This window comes from Pristis pectinata, chromosome 7 (assembly GCF_009764475.1).
Source record: "Pristis pectinata isolate sPriPec2 chromosome 7, sPriPec2.1.pri, whole genome shotgun sequence".
In the NCBI taxonomy this organism is placed as follows: domain Eukaryota; kingdom Metazoa; phylum Chordata; class Chondrichthyes; order Rhinopristiformes; family Pristidae; genus Pristis; species Pristis pectinata.
The window spans coordinates 43241397-43260127 of NC_067411.1; the positions used below are offsets into that span (position 1 = coordinate 43241397).

Below are 18731 nucleotides of genomic sequence, written 5' to 3' on the forward strand. Positions count from 1 at the left end.
CAACCCCTTCTAATGTTGTACAGCATTTAAAGGAAGGAAACTTCAAGCATTCCAAAAATGGCCCACTCCTCGGCAGAAAATGCTGTTTCACTAAATGAACAGCACTTTCCAAAATATTACATAATTTATGGCATCAAATTTATTTTTGGGTAACTAGGTTGAGTCTGTTTGGCAAAATGTCTATGTAAGCAGTGGACAATAAGTCTGTTTCTTGCTGTCTGGCAGATACAATTGTGTGATTTTTGGGTAATGTTTAGCACCATCTAAAGTCTCATCAGTATACTTCATGATGAAATAAAGCTATCTTATCCTCCATGTTTAAAAAAAATGATTGGTGAATGAGAGTATTGAAGTGTGTAGAAAAGTAGCAGTAACACTAAGCTGTCAGAGCAACAAACAATCTGCTGGAGGAACTCAGTGGGTCATGCAGCTTCTGTGGGAGGAAAGGAATTGTTGACATTTTGGGTTGAAACCATGCAAACATCGACAATTCCTTTCCTTCTATGGCTGCTGTATGACCTGAGTTCCTCCAGATTGTTGCTCCAGATTCCAGCATCTGCAGTCTCATGTCTTTACTAAACTATCAATATAATCTGGAAACTTGTGAAAGTCCAAGCACTTTTTTTGTTTTGGAGCTTTGGCAAGCCATACCTCCCCAGTGAATAAGGTGGTGGATGCCTGCAGTGATTTTCCTTTTTTGGCTGTGGGGTGGCTATCTCACATAGATGTGAAGTCAGTTCCCTAACAAGTTTTTCCTAAATTCTCATGTATCTAAGTTCCAATAAAACTTGCTTTGATTACTAGAACCAATCTTTCTTTAAACTTGGAAGTTCCAAAAGTTGTAGTTGAATATTTTGCTTGTTAACCTGGAATCCAGCAAATGTGAGGAAGTTGAGCTGACCAGAGGAATGGAATTGAGACTAGTTTAAGAGGCACAAAACTACTTTGGAGGAACCAAATATTGCTGTTTTGATATTGGAGTTTAAGGTACTTGGTTTAGTGCAAGGTATCTGACTTTATCCCATTCTAAGTTTTCAAGCAGAATTTTGTTGAACTGGAAAAATTCTGGTTGCATCCTTTCTATTTTGTGCAGATAGGTTGCTATCAAAATTCAACAGAGCTAGTCAAATTTATAGTAGATTTTTGGAAAGGTATCTCAAATAGTTAATTGTTCATTCATAAATAGATTCTGGACTTTGAACTTCCACATTGTTAAGCAGGAAAGACTTGTTTCTATGGCAGCATTCATAACTTTATGACCCAAAGAGCTTTGCAGATCATGAAATACATCTGCAGTGTAGACAATGCAGCATAACCAGCTTCTACAGACAGTTGAACATATCTATTTTTAGTAAATTTGATGGAGGAATGTTCTACCTTGGCCAGAAAACCAAAGATAACTCCCAATACTACTTTAAAATATCCTTACTAGTCACATGTACATCGAAACAGTGAAATGCATCTTTTGTGTAGAGTGTTCTGGGGACAGCACGTATGTGTTAGGAAGTTGTGGGCATGTTATGTTGGCTTCTGGCACCAACATAGCATGCCCACACAGGTCTTTTGAATGTGGGAGGAAACCAGAGCACCTGGAGGAAGAGGTACCAATTTGATAACTGAAAGTAAAGTCCATTAACCTAGATCAGTGGTCCCCAACTTTAAATTGCCTTGCTTGTTTGCATTTGTAAACTGTGGGTTACTGCTTTTAGGAAGTTGAGGCTGTCCTTGAGAATGCAGGCAAAAGTGCTGGGGGTAACTAATGTGCCAAGTTTTTTTGTGAACCTCTAAGACTTTGTGGATTTGGGAATTTTTTTTTGTTGCTGAGTGTGCCCAACTTACCAAGGTTGGGGGAAACTGGCCTAGATGTTTTTTGTGTTCAAGTTTCCAGAATGGTGCCTGACACTGCACACATGTCAACTAAACCATAATAATAAGGCCATTTGTAACATCCTTAACATGGAACTGTTCATGTAAATGATGCATCCCCACTTTTCAACCCTGGTGTTATGATGAGGAAATGGTGTTTAACAGATTTATTAAAGCCGGCAGGGTAGATTAAGGAAGCTTGTGGATACAGTATTGCAGTATTTCCAAAGTGCATTTTTTGTTTTTCCATATAAAGTCAGTGTGCATGGTGATAAGTCAGTTGATGGTGATAACATGAACAAAGGATATGAATAAATGGGTAATTTTCAAAATTACTATTAGTAGGATGCCTTGCAGATCAGTGCCAAGGACTCTGCTGTCTGTCAGGTACATTAAAAACTCGAGCAGTGTAAACTTAATACAAAGATGGGTAGGAAAGTTGAAGGTGGAGTGCAAAGCTATTAACTGAGTCATTAAAATGGAAGATGAATGCAATGTGGGGAAATGAGGTCTTTGACTTTGGCAGAATAGAAAAGCAAAATTTAATTGAAATAGCATGAGACTTAGCATGCAGGTACATCAAATTAGGAAGGCAAATGAAATGTTGACCTTTATTGCAAGGAGCACAGAATACAAGTAAGTTTAGCTACAACTGTACAGGGCTTTGAGGTCCTATCAAGAGCACTGCATATAGTTTTGGTCTGCTTATTTAAGGGAGGGCAATGATCCATTTTTTTGATGTTTCAGCATCTGGTTCACTCATTAACGTGCTAAGTTCATGTTACTTGTGGACTTGTTATTGGTGTACTAGCAAGGTCAGCTGTGTATAACTGGAAGTGTAGGCCAGGTGTGGAGTTGGGATCAGGAACACGAGGTGTGGAGGGCCTGGAGTAGTTGAAGCTTGCAACCAGAAATTTGCTGGGTTCTTTTTCCTGTGATCCTGTTTAAACTCACTGGAGCAGTTTCCCACTCACTGGAATTGTTATACTACTGTATAACATGTTTTTCAGAAAAAAAGTGAAACAAAAATGTTATGAGTAACAGCCAATTGTCTGGAAATGTGCTAATCTGGTACCACTAACATCCCCAGGAAGCTGGTTATTGGAATTTTCCTCTATTTAGTCTGGAGGTGATGCAGTGAAAGTTCAATAAATGAGGGTTATTTTTATAAGGAAAGATTAAGCAGAAGGGCCTAAATCTCGAACTTGGGTAAATAATAAATCTCATTGAAAACACAAAATTGAGTTGCCAAAAGGGTCAATGCTGTTGGAGTCTGGAATTTGGGGGGGGGGGGGGGGGTGGGAGTGGTGGGTGGCAGAGAAAGACGTAGTCTCAGGATTAGGGGTTGGCCACTAAGAGGAGAAATTTTCTTCAATTTTGTTAGGAATTCATGACCTTTTTAGAGGGTTGTGGATGCTAGATCACTGTGCATTTTCAAGTTGATTTAAAATGTAGGAAGAGTTCCAGTCTATGGAAATCTCTCAAAGTGCAGTTAAAGCCAAAGATCAGATCTGCCAGGATCCTGTTGAATGGTCCAACTGACCAGTCGGATTGCTCCTCTTTTGTTTGAGTTGCTACTGGCTGATGACTATCTTTTTCACTTGTGCTTGCTTAATGCATATTCAGTTTGGCTGCTCTCAGCACAAAGCAGCAGTATATTAGTTGAGGAAAAATTTAGTTGAAATAATTAAAGGAAACATTGAAGATTTGGCAAAACTTTTTGCAGTGACCAGTAGAAATTAGTGATTTATATTTCTAAAGTAGGCTTTATTTCCACTGAGGAGGTAATGATCGCAGAAAGAACATTTTCTATATCTGCAAATGTCAAATACAATATTATGCTTTTGGAAATTTTTCTAAATGTTCCTTTTTAAAAATTGGCAATTCAAAGTTGCAAAATACTGCCACCTTTTTGTAATTGGTAATTTAGTTTTAATGTAAATTTGAAATCTCTGCAGATCATTCACTCTTGATGTGTGGCTGTGGTGTATGTTCATCTGCAATAAAAAGCTTTTAACACATATGCAGGCTTGGCTAAGTGCACAATTTGCCTATATTGCATCATAGGTCATTTGATCCTCAGTGTACATTGGTTAGCAATGGGATTTGTGCGAAAATGTGTGCTGTATAAACTTCATTTAAGTGATCAAGGTTAAATTGTATGGATTGTATAATTTTGATATTGCATCTCTTTTACCTCAATTGATTTTAAATACTTTGACTAATAAAATTTAATGTATTTAAAAGCAGCATGGTACTGTTTTCTGATTTTTAATTCACAAGGATTTGAAATGTGACTTCTTATTTGCTTATGGAAGATTTATTGGTAAGGACTTTAATTGCCCTTGAAATTAATCCCTTGCTAGGTTATTTCAGAATGCAGCTGAGATTTGACTTCCACTGCTGTAGGTCTGGAATGATACCTAGCCTGACTGGTTAAATGTAGATTTTCTTCCCTGAAGCATTTAGATGGGTTTGTATAGTAATCCAACATTTTTAGTCACCATACCTGATACTAGCTCTAGATTTAAATGAATGGGTTTAATTTCCCTCACATGCAGTAGTGTCACTTGAACTTTCATCATGTCATTAATTCAGGCTTTTGAATTTCTGTGCAATAATTCAACCACCCTGGCAGAATGTTACATATGCATCATTCTCTTCACATTCAATGTGGCCCTGCTCCAAAATTGACAAAGTAGATTGACCTTCACCCGCTATAATGCAGGCATATCATTCCTGAAAACTTTTCAGTCTTATTGCCCTATACAGTTCAGCCATGATTGAATTGTAATAGATGCTTAATGGACAATTCCTATCTGTTCCTAATTTCGTAAATATTAACTCCTCCATGTTAAAATCTAATGTGGAGGAGTTTCCAATGTGGTTTAACACCTAAAGTTGGCCTGCTTTGAGTTGGGATTGGAGCTGTCTTGACAACAGAGTTGATTAAGAATGCCTTTTTCAAGTATGGTGGTAATGGATAAGTGGGATTTAATTAAATTGAGGGATATTTGAAGTGGTCATTTGTATGTCTGAATTTTTAGCTGGTGACTGGTAAAAGTTTGGAACAAACATTGTCTAAGTACTAGTAATGTTTGGTAACAGAGGAGGATAGTGCTACGAAAGGTGCAAGTAATAATGATGGTCACTAAGAAATGGCATGTAAGCTCACCTGGTTGAAATTTAAAACTTTAGAAAAACAAAAGGCTGACTGTTTTCACACCATCTTTCATTGCTGAGAGCACTCTGAATATATCCTTAAGAGAAATCTATTTGGGTGTGGGAACCAGAGTGTAATGAGATTATAACCACTTATGAACAATCCAAATGAGGTGCCGAACAGCAGAAGGGGATGATGTGAATGCAATCATGTCAAAAAGTGTCAGGTTGTAGGCTAATGTGATGTTTTGTTCAACGTAATACCAGTATTGTAGACTGCCTGGAAATTAGTTTGAAAGATCAATAACAGTGAAGATGATTCCTTCTACGATCTTGGAGATGTCAGTTGAGTGGGATAATGGATGTTGGTGTGAATTGAAATTAGGGTTGTAATTGGAAGTAAGTGAGACTTCCTGACAAGACACACAGATGTTTTGGGAAAGCAGCCAGTAATTCTTTGATTAGTTTAGAGCTGTCCATCTGTTTTAGCTCTTGGTTTCGCATTAGTCTTCTGGAATTCTGGAGTATCTGGATGGTTCAGATAATCTGCGTTCCACAAGGCTGCAAATGAAGCAGAATGTATTATTTACAGTAAGTATTGAATGAACAATACTAATTTTAGACTTGGGCACAGTACGTAGCCCCATCTTAGCCATGCCTCACCAAAAATTTGTTAAATGTTTTCCCCTAGTTTTCCAGCCCCCCCCCCCCCCCCCCCCCCAATTCTCTGCTCCAAATGTAAATGTTGAATAAAATCTATTTGCCTTTATATTAAGGAGCCAACCCAAAATTAGGCAACCCTACTAAAAGGATGTCTGCCTGCATTTGAGAAGCTAGGCTATGTCCACATATGCTTATGATAGTCAATTCAAAGAGCACTGGCAACTAAGGGTAATGTTGTGCTTTGCATTACTAACCAATTCTTATTTTCCACAGCCCAAAAACTGAGTTGAGTTGAATTGAGGTTAGCTGAAGATGAAGTAATTTTCTGACAATAGCAGATTTCCTAATATGACACTTGGTAAAATGCATTCTCAAGATGGAGCAGAATCAAAAATGTAGCTACAGTAACATTCAATTTCTGACCTTTTGCTATTCTCAGTTTTACTGTGGACTGTTGACTGAAGGCCATTTGTGCCAACTCTCAAAGCTGCCCATTTGGTTCTACACCCTTCTGCTCTTCCATGCTCCATAACCTTGTCCCCACTCACCTTGAAATATGGATTCAGTTCCCCTCTGAGGTTTACAGTGCTATCCTTTTTGATCATTTTTAGCAGATTGTGTGCTCCAGATCGGCATAACCTGCATTTATTAACATAAACTCATGCAATTTGTTCTGCCAGTTGTTAAAACTGTGTCCTCTGGTTACCAGCACAGTGGGATTTGGAGCAGGAGTAGGCCACTCAATCTCTTGCATGCTGTGCCATTCATTTAAATGGTTTATCTGAATGTAACCACAACTCCACATTCCCACCTACTCTTGTCTTTCAGCTCTATCAAGAATCTTGCTAACTCTACCTTAAAAAAAAATTAAAATACTCTGCTTCCACCACTCTGAGGAAGGGTTCCAAAGACTCGAGTCGCTAAGTAGAAAAAAAGCCATCTGTTGTAAGTGTGTGACCCACTTAATTTTAAACAGAAACCCCTACTTCTGGATTCTCCCATGAGAGGAAACTTCCTTTCCAGTCCCAACTTTTTAAGACTCGTCAGGATCATTTATGTTTTGATCAGGTCCTCTTCTAGTCCGGCCTTTCCAATCTGTCCTAAGACAATCTGCCCACTCCAGGAATTATTCCTATAAACCACCTTTTTTTTAAGAAAAAAAAGAAAATGCTGGAGAAACAGCAAGTCGGGTGGAAAGAGACATGGCGAATGTTTCAAAAAGAAGACCCTTCATCAGAAAACAAACATGCTGTAAGTTGCAGAGAAGGGGGAGGGGCAGAGAGAACAAAAGGAATGCTTGTGATAGGATGGAGAGCAAGAGATGGAATGATACAAATGGTGGTGCTAACTGAGAGGATGGTGAAGCTTATTGAAGGCAGTTGATTTGTCTGGCCAAATAAATAGAAAGGGCTGAATGACCAGAAAAATATGCTGGAACCATGATGCATGAAATGCCAACTATATCGACTGTGATTGAGAACAATAACTACAGGGAATCTGTCTGGAGCTCTGTTGATTTGCCCTGGGTTATGCATACAGGCAATAAGGCAGCCCTTGGGAGAGTACTTTGCTTGAATTTGGCTCTTTTCCCTAACTTTGTTGTCAAAATCATTTTCTAATAGCAACTTTTAGTGTATCTCAAGCAAAACAGATGTTAATTTGTCACTCCTTAGACCCTCTAAACATATTTTGAAAAGCCCATAACTTGTTATGATATTGTAATCCTTCTGGACTGCTTCCAAAGTGTTTGCATCCTTCCATAAATTAGACCAGTATTGTACTTGCTACTTCAGATGTCATCTCACCAGTACCATATTCTCCCTTCCAATATGGTTCAACAATCATAATTATTCTCTTTGAGAGCTCTGCATGGGTATTGTCAAGGTTGGATTATTTTATGAAGACATTGGCTAGGCTGGGATGTTCTCTTTAGAACAATGGAGGCTGATTTACTTGAGCCGCATAAAATGCGGAGTCTGGATAGGGTGAACGTGAAAGGGCCTTTTTCCTTCGCAGCAGGGTTGATATGCTGGGGGCATAAATTTTAAAAGTAAGGACTAGATAGATTCAAGGGTCAGTCAGATCAGAGTGGTGGGGGTTTTTGCTTGAACTTGCTACTTAAATAGTTACTGGAAACAGCAACAATTGTATTTGAAAATGCACATCATAGATCCTCCCTGGGTTACCAAACCTGAGTTATGGACACCCCTGTACATAAAAGCACTTGGAAGACTGGTGGGATGGATTTGCCAGCTGTTGTGAGACTGCATGCATCTTCAGCTGGGCAGGAATGGGGTATTTCTGTGTGCCTTTTCTTCACCCTTCCTTTTCCCCTTGAGCAGCTACAATGGAGCAGGGGAGAGCTAGGTGAGTGAGCGAGCGAGTGAGTCTGCTCGGGGCTCTGAGTCAGTGAGGCCAGCTGTCGGCCACTCTTCCTACACCTGCTCGCTCTCCTGCCACAGCTGTTTCTGTAATCCTCTCTTGTACACTGTTTTCGTTCATTTCCAACTTGCAAACCATTCAGGTTATGAACTATTCTCAGGAATAGAACTCTGTTGTAACCTGGGGACTGCATGTTTAGCACAGTGGCTTTTCAAACAGATATCCGTATCAAGAGCTAGGAACTGGGATCAGGCTGAAATGTACTAGGTGGGTTGAATGGTCCCTTGTGTTTTGTATGATTCACATTGTACAAATCGTTGGGTATTAAAATTGCATTTTATGCAAATACAGAATGGCACATATGTTACAGCTTAATTTTACTTACATTATGGGAATGATACTTAAGCAACTGATGATTGAAGACAAGCTGAAACAGAGGCTTGGGTACCAGTCTTTTGTCGATATGTAAATCTGAACGAAGATTGTTGAGGCAATGACTCCAGTCAATGTTAGGAGAATCTGAAGCACGCCAAACACTTTCCCTTGAAATACAATTGCGGGATTTAAATACTGTTCTTCATGAAAAGAAACTTTCATTTCTATAAACACCTTTCCATAAACACCAATGAAGTACCATTGGTCATTGCTCTATCAACTTTATTTGGTTGGTAACTATGTAGAATATGATCATCTGTGCTGTAATTTTGTATTGAGTTATGCCCTGAATTTTTTTCCTCTTGTTATTTAACTCGATCCAAGTGGCTTTTGGCCTGTGTATCCAATTTAACTTTGTTGTGATGTTTGCATTCCTAAGACCTATGGTCTGTGAACTTGGCAGTACGTGGCCAGTTAGCACCTGGGAAATGGGCAACCTAACACCCATCCCCCATTTGGCATGCACTTCTGGCCAGAAGGACACTGACTTTCACGTTTATCCTCAGTGCTTTACAACAAAGTAAATATCTTTGAAGTGCAGATACTGTTGTAATACAGTGCAAAGAGTAGCTGGTTTGTGATACCAGTTCTCTCAAACAGATGTAATAATAGCCTGTCAAGAGATGTTCATTGGTAGATTAAATAGAGAGGAAAAATCCCCTGCTGCTTATTAAAATAGTGCCATGGGATCTTCTGTATCACCATGAGCTCTGTCATGGTTTAATATTTGATTCAAAAGATGGAACTTGGGTCAGTGCAGCATTCCCTCAGTTCTATTCTGGGATATCAGCCTAGATTTTTTTTCAAGCGTCTGGAGTGGAATACACAATCTTACCACTGAGAGAAGTTTGACAGCTGCCAAAGGTCCACCTGTAACTATCATGGACCTTCAGATATGCAACAGTTAACATGTCTTTTTGTAGAAGCTAGTTCCACGGTGATGCTGGCAAAAGCCTGAACACATGATCCTCCCAGATTCCATTTTGGGACGGTTGGGTGGAAGGAAGTGGTATTATGGAGAAAGCAACTCAGTGGTAATGCACAATAATGAAATTAAACTAGGTGCAAACTGATAAATTAGAGCACTAACCATATGAAGTGTCTTTTATCTGCTTTGAAATCACTGACCGTATCGTTGGGAGAGGAATAAGGGCAAACATCATCACTGCTCGAGCTGCAAGATATTTATTTAAAAAATAGTTAATTGTTTGTGTTAAGGAGTTCATTAAATAGGGATATTCTGCATTTGACATTCCATACAGATGATTATCCAGTTTGATCATTCAGTTCATATTTTTTGTTATTTGAATGCTTTTAGATGTACAACACTGACATTAGAATTGCACCACATTTTTGCATTTATATGGCATCTTTAACACATTAGTGTTCCAAATCACTTAACAGATACAAAGGCATAATTTGGTACAGATCACCAGAAGCAGTTTTGAAGCAATGATTCTTAAAGAACAGATATTTATGGAGGGGATTCCAAAGCCAGTACCTGACCTGAAAATTGACATTGGATGGGCAGAGACCACAAATGGTTGAGTGAGGATAAGGAGGTGTTTTCTATGACACCAAAGCAGAATTTTAAAATGAGGATGAGGAGTTTGCTAGAATGAGAGGCAACATTGGCTTGGGAAGCACCGGTGAATGGGAGTTGGTGCAAGTCGGTATGCAGACAGGAGATGCAATGTGGAATCCAAGCAGGAGCACGTTGAGGTTTTTGAGTCCTGAAGTAATGTTGCCATGGATTACCATTGGCAATGAAGAACCAAGGCACGAGTAGGGTTGTATGATGATCCAGCAGCGGAAGTGGGTGATGGCTCAGCTAGAAACTTAACTGGGAGCCAAATAAATGCCAAAGCTGGGAATAGCATGTGTTAGCTGCAGATTGTTTCAGGACTAGAATGGAGTCAGTGGCTCAACAATAGAGTTTGTGGTAGGGACCAATACTTGATGAAAATTTCAATGTGTCCAATGCAAGCAGCAAAGATGAATCAGTGGAAAAACAGTACTCAGTTTAGAAATGTTTACACTTAAGTTATCATGCTGTTGTGTAATGAGGTAGTCGTGAACATTATCAAATGTTTGTGTTTGACCACTAAAGTTCCACACTTCAACTTGAGTTTATTGTCATGCGCACAAATGTGTGTATATACAGGTGCAATGGAAAACTGAAGAATGAAAAATTTAACTAATTTTTTTCTTGAAAGAGAGCCAACCTAGAAAATCTTTGCTTGAATGTCGTGGTTTTTATCTTTTGAGGTTTTTGTTTAAAGCCTCATAGTCATTGTAACTGTTCCATTTTTGCAGAGCAGTTAGATGCTTCCATTGCAGTATTACCAAGATGTTTATATTTGCAGTGCTTGTAAAAGTACTAAGTTTTGAGTGGCCATTTAGAACCATTTTGCCAAAAGACATCACTCATTACATAGTTTGAATTTCTAATAAAATTACACTTATTTTAGAAATGGAAATGTGATCTGTTGTGGCTAAGTTATTTGAAGGGGAATTTGCAGAGTATTAATGATGCCTCTAACAATTATTTTCTATTAAGAATTTTTGCTGTGCCATTTTATGAACAGCCACTTCAAATTCTGAAGACTGAATATTGAAATTTAGAAAATAGGTAGAGTATATATGGGGGGGGGGGGGGTAAGGAGGGGAAGGAGAAGGAGAAAAAGCTTGCATTTTGTAGACACTGCAGCTTTTATTTCTCTCCTGAGAGGACCAATGAAGGGCTGTCCATAGTGGATATTCAGAAAATATTTGGTAAGGTTTAGTGTGAAAGTACTGTGGCAAAGATAAACATGGTTATTGGTTCTGAACAATAGCATTCTACCAATCAAGTGCCAATACTGAGAGTCCAGGACTTGCTAATATACACTGGAGGACTAAATCTATCAGTATCCTGCTGCTGGACTTGCTACACGATCCAACAGCAGAGCATAGCTCATTCACCGGCGTTTTCTCCTCTGCCTTGATGGTGGGTCAGACCTTAAGCAGGATCAATGGAATTATATGGGAACTCGAGGCCTAAAGATGAGAAGCAAAGGAAGGGGGAAGGTTTTCATTATTTTGCTTTAATTTAATATTTTTTGTTGTTTTTGTTAATTGACTCTAGTTGCTACAAAGTTAATAGATATTTTAAACTGTAGCAATCAATGAGTTTTGATAGAAGACCATGCTCTGCCTATGGCTTTTGTCTTGGGGGTGGGGGGAGGGAGGGGGTGTGGCTAGTTATGGGTGAGCTCTTGCACTATTCCCTGATACCAACTTCAAACATCACTGCCCAACTCTGATGGGGGATGGGGGGGGAGAGAGCCAGCAATTTCAGCCCTACACATCCATCCCAGCCAGGTGGGTGTGTTACGGCCACAGAAGGCAGGAAGAGTCCAGCATGCTTAATGCTGCTGGAATGAAGTAGAATGTGGCATTGTGGATGGAGATGGAGAAGAAAGGGAGTGTATTTTGGCGCAGAATTTTCAGTAGAAATGGCTGGCATTTGCTGAAAAAAAACCAATGAGATCATCAGGTCATAGTTAGTGTTTCAGTGCACTTTCATAAATTATGCTGTTTCCTGTTTTTGCTGCTGTTGTTACGGATTAGGTTGCTATTTGATGATTGTCCCTTTAAGACATAGTACAGTAGTGTGTGTGGCATTATTACGACAACAGAAGATAATGACGTGTTGACATCTTGGTTCATTCAGAGTCAGAAGGAGAGAGGAGAAAGAGACCCTGCCTGCTGGTCTCTGTATTGATGGATGAAAAACAATAACTGTCTCTGTCACTACAATCCACGTATGGATTTTTGGAATAATTCAGTGGAATCCACCTTGTTGTTGACCTGTAGTGGGAAACAGGTATTTGTGTGGACGGCCACGTCTCAAATGCCTTTCGGGGTGGCAGATACTTCGGAACAAAGCTGGAGTAGTCGCTGCTGAGTAGACACTGAGGTGTCGTACAGGTTCCATTGTGGAACATTTGGATTTCGTAATGTCTCGATTTTCTCTCTCTGTTTTGTCTTCAGTCAACTGTGGTTTTGCAGAAGCCTTTGCTCACGTTTCACCTTACGGCTTGCTGAACTGAACTTTGAGAACTATTCCTGGACTTGGAGGTTGGGAATTTGCCACACACACACACTTCAGGTTTGGTTTTGGGTTTACTGTTTACCATCTAACACTTTTACGTTTGCTTTTTTCTTAGTTCATAAGTAGTTATTAATAAAATAGTTTCTAACACTTGTACGTGACTCAGTGTGTTTTGTTGCTGGTATGTAACACTGTAATCAAAGGAAGTTATTTGAAATTATATGAATCTAAGCTCTTTGCAAAGTGAGCAACAGCAGCACATTGATTTTCGTTTATGTAGCACTTTTAATTTGTATATTCTATCTCACCTTGCAATGTAGAAGGAGACTATTCAGCCCCTCAAGTCTATATTGCACTGTGTTCCTGGTCCCCCAATACTTGTAACCTATTTTCCTATCAATTGATGCTGAGCTGGATGAGATGAGGGTAGATGATCAAAAAGAGGTAGCTTTGAGAAAGGAAAGGTGGAGAAATTTTGGGGAGGGAATTCCAAAGCTTGGTGCCATTGCCTTCAGCAGCTAAGTCCCTAATATTTTAATGTAATAACTTGTGTGTCTTGAGGTACAGATGTTTTGATAACCTTAAAAAAAATGAACTGTTTCTTGCTTTGCTGTCTGAGAGTTCTTTAATGTGATGGTTAATTTGATGACATCAGCTGTGAGCAGTGGATCACTTTGAACTGTTCTGATTGTCTCAGCATTGGAAAAGGCAGTCTGAAAAATACTGCAGATGCTGGAAATCTAAAATAAAAACAAAATGCTGGAAATATGCCACTAAGGTCTGTGGCTTGAATCAGTAACTCTGTTTCTCTTTCCACGGATGCTGCCAGACTTGATGTATATTTTCAGCCTTTTCTATTTTTATCACTAGCTTTTTGTGGGGATTTTTTTTCCCCAAAGGGTAACATTTTACTGCCAATAGCTCACTTTTGAATTATGGGTACTGTTGCAATTTGGGCAACTGGTGGTCAATTAGCCTACTGCAGAATCCCACAACTATCAAGGAGATAACAGTGCACCTAATCAAAATGCAAAAATCTGCAGCTGCTTGGAAATCAAAAATAAAATGCTGGTAATACTTGGCTAATCAGATCGCATCTGTGGAGAGAGAAACAGTTAATGTTTGTGGGTGAAGATCTTTTGTCAGAACTATACAGCTAATCTGCTTTGAAATATTGGTCATAACTGTTCTAGTGAGATGTTTAATACCTCAGGAGTTTTTTAAAATCACTTAAACAACCAACATTGCCCTTCAGTGCAGTGCTTAAATATCAATACAGATTGTGTGCTTTAGTTTTGAAATGTGACTTGAGTCAGGGTTCTTACTCATTAGTAGCGAGAGTTCTGTAGGCAATACCATTATATGTACATAATTGTTTTAAGTCAATTATCTGTATTTGGAAGTTAAGGGATTTATTGAAACTTGACTCCAAATTGTAAAAAGCAAATGGTAAAAGTCTGAATCGAGCACTAGATATGAATTATCGATGTTTAATACAGCCCTAGACTGTTGGTAATGATACTTACCAATAAAAAATAGATAAGTCCACTTCACAAAGGCCATGATCAGCATCCCAGTGGAAAATGATACTATTCCAATCACTATCAAGGAAGTGTCCTTCAAATATCGGGAAAGAACTTTGACTCCTAGGTAGCTGGTCAGGAAGATGGTGTATCCTGCTGCATTGCCATAGCCAACCCAGACAGCATTCCAATTCAATGGCTCTTTCAGTACAAACATGGGAATTACATCCACTCCACCTGTCACGCTTAGATCGTATAAAACCCCACCTGTAAACAGCAAAATAACTGTGATATTCACTGGTGTGCAGCCACCAGGTTCGTCTTGAGCTCTCGCAGTTCTATCCAGTAGCCCGGATGCTTCAGTTGGACTTCCTTTCGTGATTGTGTTTTGTTGCTTAACCTCGACCGCAGCAGCGGTTTCAGAGACGTGGCCTCGCCTAGCCTGATCCAGCAGCCTGTCACTTTCAAGAGGTGTCTTGCTTCCGACCTGCTCGCTCCCTGCAGATGCAGTTTGCGTTTGTCTGGATGGCACTTTCAACCCCAGGATGCAGTAAAGGAAGCTCAACATATAAAGGGCGCAGCTACAGCCTGCCAGTACCGCCCCCTGGTAATGGGAAAGGGTGAAGTGAACGAAGATGTGTCCAGACGCGATGCTTCCAATCAACCCTGCCAGGCCATAGGTCAGCTCGATTCTAATAAACCTGACAGACCTGTCCTCCGCAGGGGAAGTGTCTGAGGCCAGGGCCATGACTCCGGTCCAGAAAGAAGTGAAACCCCCGCTCAGGCCATTGACCAGTGCAGTGCAGAGTATCACCTCCAAGGCCAGATGGAACAGGGTCACGCAGAGCAGCAGAGACCTGGAGATCAGGTAGCCCAGGAGGGGCACACCGATGGTGATCTTTCTGGATTTCTGATCTCCCAGTTTGGCCAGGGTGAAGGTGAAGAGCAGGGGGGTAATTCCTAGCAGAAGGTTGTTGTACATGTAAAACTGGGAGATGCATTTTTGCTTGCTTCCGGCTGCTGTGGTGTTGCAACGCTGTTGAGCTATCATCAGCAGACCAGTATCAAAGAAAGCGCCTGCGACCTGGTGGAGAGCCACGACGATCTCCACGAAGGAAGGCAGCTTCCCACACATCTCCCTGAATTTTCACCGCACGCACACGTCTCCTGGGCTTCTCCCGTGCCTCAAATCAACTTCCCACTCGCCGCAGTGGGGACGGATCCGGAAAGACCGCTGGAGCGGAGCAGAAGCACTTCCCTATCTCTCTCTCTCTCTCCCTGGGTAGATTTCTCGAGTCAGTCCCACGCCCCGAATCGGAATTGGGCCGAGAAATTCTGCAGCTGTCGGACCTGTCCGACCGGTTTTTGGATGCAAAGGTGTCACAGGGAGATGCGATCCACTGCAGGTAACCTGCTGGGGTTCCATCAGCAGATCGTTACTTCAGATTCCAGGCTTTGCAGTCACTTGTGTCTCCAAGAGGCTACAGATGCTGGAATCTGGAGTTTTAAAAAAAAAAGCAAACTGCTGGAGGAAATAGACAGGTCGAGCAGCATCTGTGGGGTGGGGGGATGGTAACCTCCCCCCCTCTAGCCCTTTCACCACCTGATCTACCCAGTTCCTCCTACACCCACCTCAGTCGCCTGTCACGCTGCTGCTTTCCTCTTCCTCCAGCCACTCCATCATTACTCAAGGCACTCCTCCCACTGTTCCCACCTGCCCTCCCTTATGTGGTCCCATGCTCCACCTTCTTTCATATCAGATTCCATTACCTCCAGCCCTTTGTTGCCTCCACCTTGTCACCCCCTTTACTATTCCCCCCCCCCCAAACTCCATCTGCCTTTCACAGCTCCTCATCTGGATCCACCTATTGCTTGTCTGCTCTTGCCCCACTCCTTCCCCTCACCTCTTTATACTGGCTAACTCCTCTCTTTCAGTCTAGATGTTTGTAACTCTATTTTTACCTGTACACAGTGCAGATACATTGAGTTAATAGAGTGCATTGAGGCAGTAATGAATTGACCTGTATGAACGGTATGCAAGACAAGTTTTTCACTGTACCTCGGTACAAGTGACAATAATATACCAATAGATGAAAGGTCTCGACCTGAAATGTTGGCTGTGCTTTTCTCTCCACAGATGCTATCTAGGCTGCTGAGTTCCTCTAGCAGTTTGTTTCTCACAAAGATGTCGCAGTCTGATCTCTCTGCATATGCAGAAGTGGGGTGAAATGAAATTGACCACAATGGATCCCAGGGATTTGAAAGCAGAGGGCTTTAGAAATACCTGCATGTTGTTGCAATCCCTAACTGGCACAACATTTCTTTGCAATTTAAGAGTTTTTTGGGGGGGGTGGGGAAGGGAGGGAGTACCTATTAATGCACCTTTTCACAATGTTGTTGGCCTTGATGCCTTCAATGGCTTATATCAGGGCTCTGACCCAGGTACCCTGATGACCTGTGGTGGGGAAGGACTCGCGGCTTGTTCTGGACCTACGATGCATGGGCATGATCTTGAAGACATTATAGCAGCAGGAAGCAATTAAATCAATTTTGGGTTTTTAAAAAAAGCTGGTTGTGGTATCACAGAATAGTTACAATTTGGAAATCCCATATGTAAGTGCAACTCAGTGAGTACCTCCTCACCTGGATCTACCTATCACTTGCCAGCTCCTGCCTCACCCCTCACCCTCACCTCTTTATTACTGGCCATCTCCCCTCTTTCAGTCCAAATCAAGGGTCTCAACCTGAAACGTCGACTGTCCATTTCCCTCCACAGATGCTGCCTGACCCACTGAGTTCCTCCAGCAGTTTTTTTTTGGCTCCAGATTCCAGCATCAACAGTCTCTTGTGTCTCAGTGAGTACTTCCTCCGTTCCAAGGAGAGTAACTTTTGCTTTTCTAGTTTATCCACATAACTAAAGCCTCTGCTCTCTGGAATTGCTTTGGTAAATCTCTTCTGCACCCACTTCAAAGACTTTGCATCTTTCCTGAAGTATGGCTCCCAGGACAGGAGACAATATTCTAGATGTGGTTGAACTAGTGTTTTAGAAACACTCAGCCAGTCTCAGCCATGGTATGCACAGCACTACCAGACAGTCATAAAGAAACCCATTTGGTTTATTCCCCTCCTTCAGGGAGGGAAAGCTGCCATCTGAGTTCAGGAGTAATGGGAGAAAGACAATAAATGGTGGCATTGTTGGCGACGTTCATTACTGGTGGATGAATGGGGAAAAAGTGATGGCTGGGTGTTAAATGCATGGCAATATTGGTATTACTTTTGTCTTTAGTCTCCTGTGCTATCCTTCTATGACAGCAGCAGATCCTTCCCAGAACCAAGTCAATGGCCAAGAAACTGTATTCAATTAAGGTGAGGTCAAAAACGATGGGGATGGATAATGTACAGTGAAAGATTCACTTTACATTGCTTGAACAACAAATGACACAATCTTAGTGCAACAAAACGTATTTCTGTCAATAAACACCACTAAGCAAAGCTAAATCATTATTTTGGAACATAACATATTGCTGATTGTTACCAATGAAATACTGGTAGGTCCACCTTACGAAGGCCATGATGAGAATCCCAGCAGAAAAGGACACCATTGCAATCACTATCATCAAGAAGTCCTTTGGTTAGAAAATAAGCAAACTCCAAGAAAGCTGGTGAAATAGATGGCATATTTTGAATCCTGTAGCTAACCCAAACAGCGTTCTACTTGAGAGGGTTCTTCAGTACAAAACAGGGAGCATATCTATTGCTCCTTTTGTAGCCATGTCCTAGAAGATCCCAGCCCCAACGAGGAGGGAGAAAGTGATTTTATCCTGAAAACCCTTGGCTTCAGGAGCATCTGCCTCCATCAAACCTAGCTAGTTAACTGCAGCATACTTGTCTTGCCATGTCCCCTGCTTGTTCTGCTACGTAATTACTACCCTCAAACCTTGAAATGCTTTCAGTTTCATCGACTAATTTTCTTTCAGCATGATGAGCTTCATGAATTAAGCTTTTGTGACCTGATTTTTTTTTGTTTGGAAGATTTTACATTGTCATGTTATGCTCTTCCTGCATTTTCTTTGGCAGATCTTTTGGTACAATGTTTAGATTATTCTTTCAGTTGGAACCTTCAAAACCAAAATGCAATAAGATGAGCTCAAAATATACAGAGCAAGGGAGTATGCAACAAATATACTGCCTTTATAAAATGAGGAATCAAAATAGAGAAAGATCAGTCCTGATAACATGCTCCCTATGAGACTGGTGAGCCTGTGAGTACATTCTGTTGCGATAAACCTGATCTTTTTTTTTCTCAGAGGAGGTAATGGAAACCAGTGCCATGACAACAGTCTAATATGCAGTAAATCCTCCACTCAGACCATTCAACATGACTATTACAAACAGTACTTCCATGGGTAAGTTCCAAAGAAAGATGAGGAGGAACAGTGACCTGGCGATGAAGCAGCAAAATAAAGGCATGATGATGGTAATCTTCCTAGACTAAAAATCTCTGAGCCTAGCAAGGTAGAAGGTGGACAAAATGGGGATCAATCGTGACAGAGTATGGTAGATCATGTAGAAGTGAGAAACACAATCCTGTTCTTCGTTTTCTT

General features: G+C 40.8%; 1 protein-coding gene across 4 annotated transcripts; it reads right to left on the reverse strand.

Annotated features, from left to right (window-relative positions):
- Positions 1–132: 132 nt before the first annotated feature.
- On the reverse strand, positions 133–15613 carry LOC127572357 (thymic stromal cotransporter homolog). Of its 4 annotated transcripts, none has more exons than XM_052019518.1 (4): positions 14131–15613; positions 9599–9682; positions 8459–8615; positions 133–5589 (listed from the first exon to the last, which is right to left on the reverse strand). In XM_052019518.1, exons 1-4 carry the CDS (start codon positions 15260–15262, stop codon positions 5532–5534), a joined length of 1431 nt encoding a protein of 476 aa, XP_051875478.1. In that variant the 5' UTR covers positions 15263–15613; the 3' UTR covers positions 133–5531. The 4 variants fall into 4 exon arrangements, with proteins under 4 accessions (XP_051875478.1, XP_051875479.1, XP_051875480.1 ...); XM_052019521.1 differs by having other exon boundaries at positions 3235–5589; positions 14395–15613; XM_052019519.1 differs by lacking the exon at positions 9599–9682.
- Between the last annotated feature and the right edge of the window lie 3118 nt (positions 15614–18731).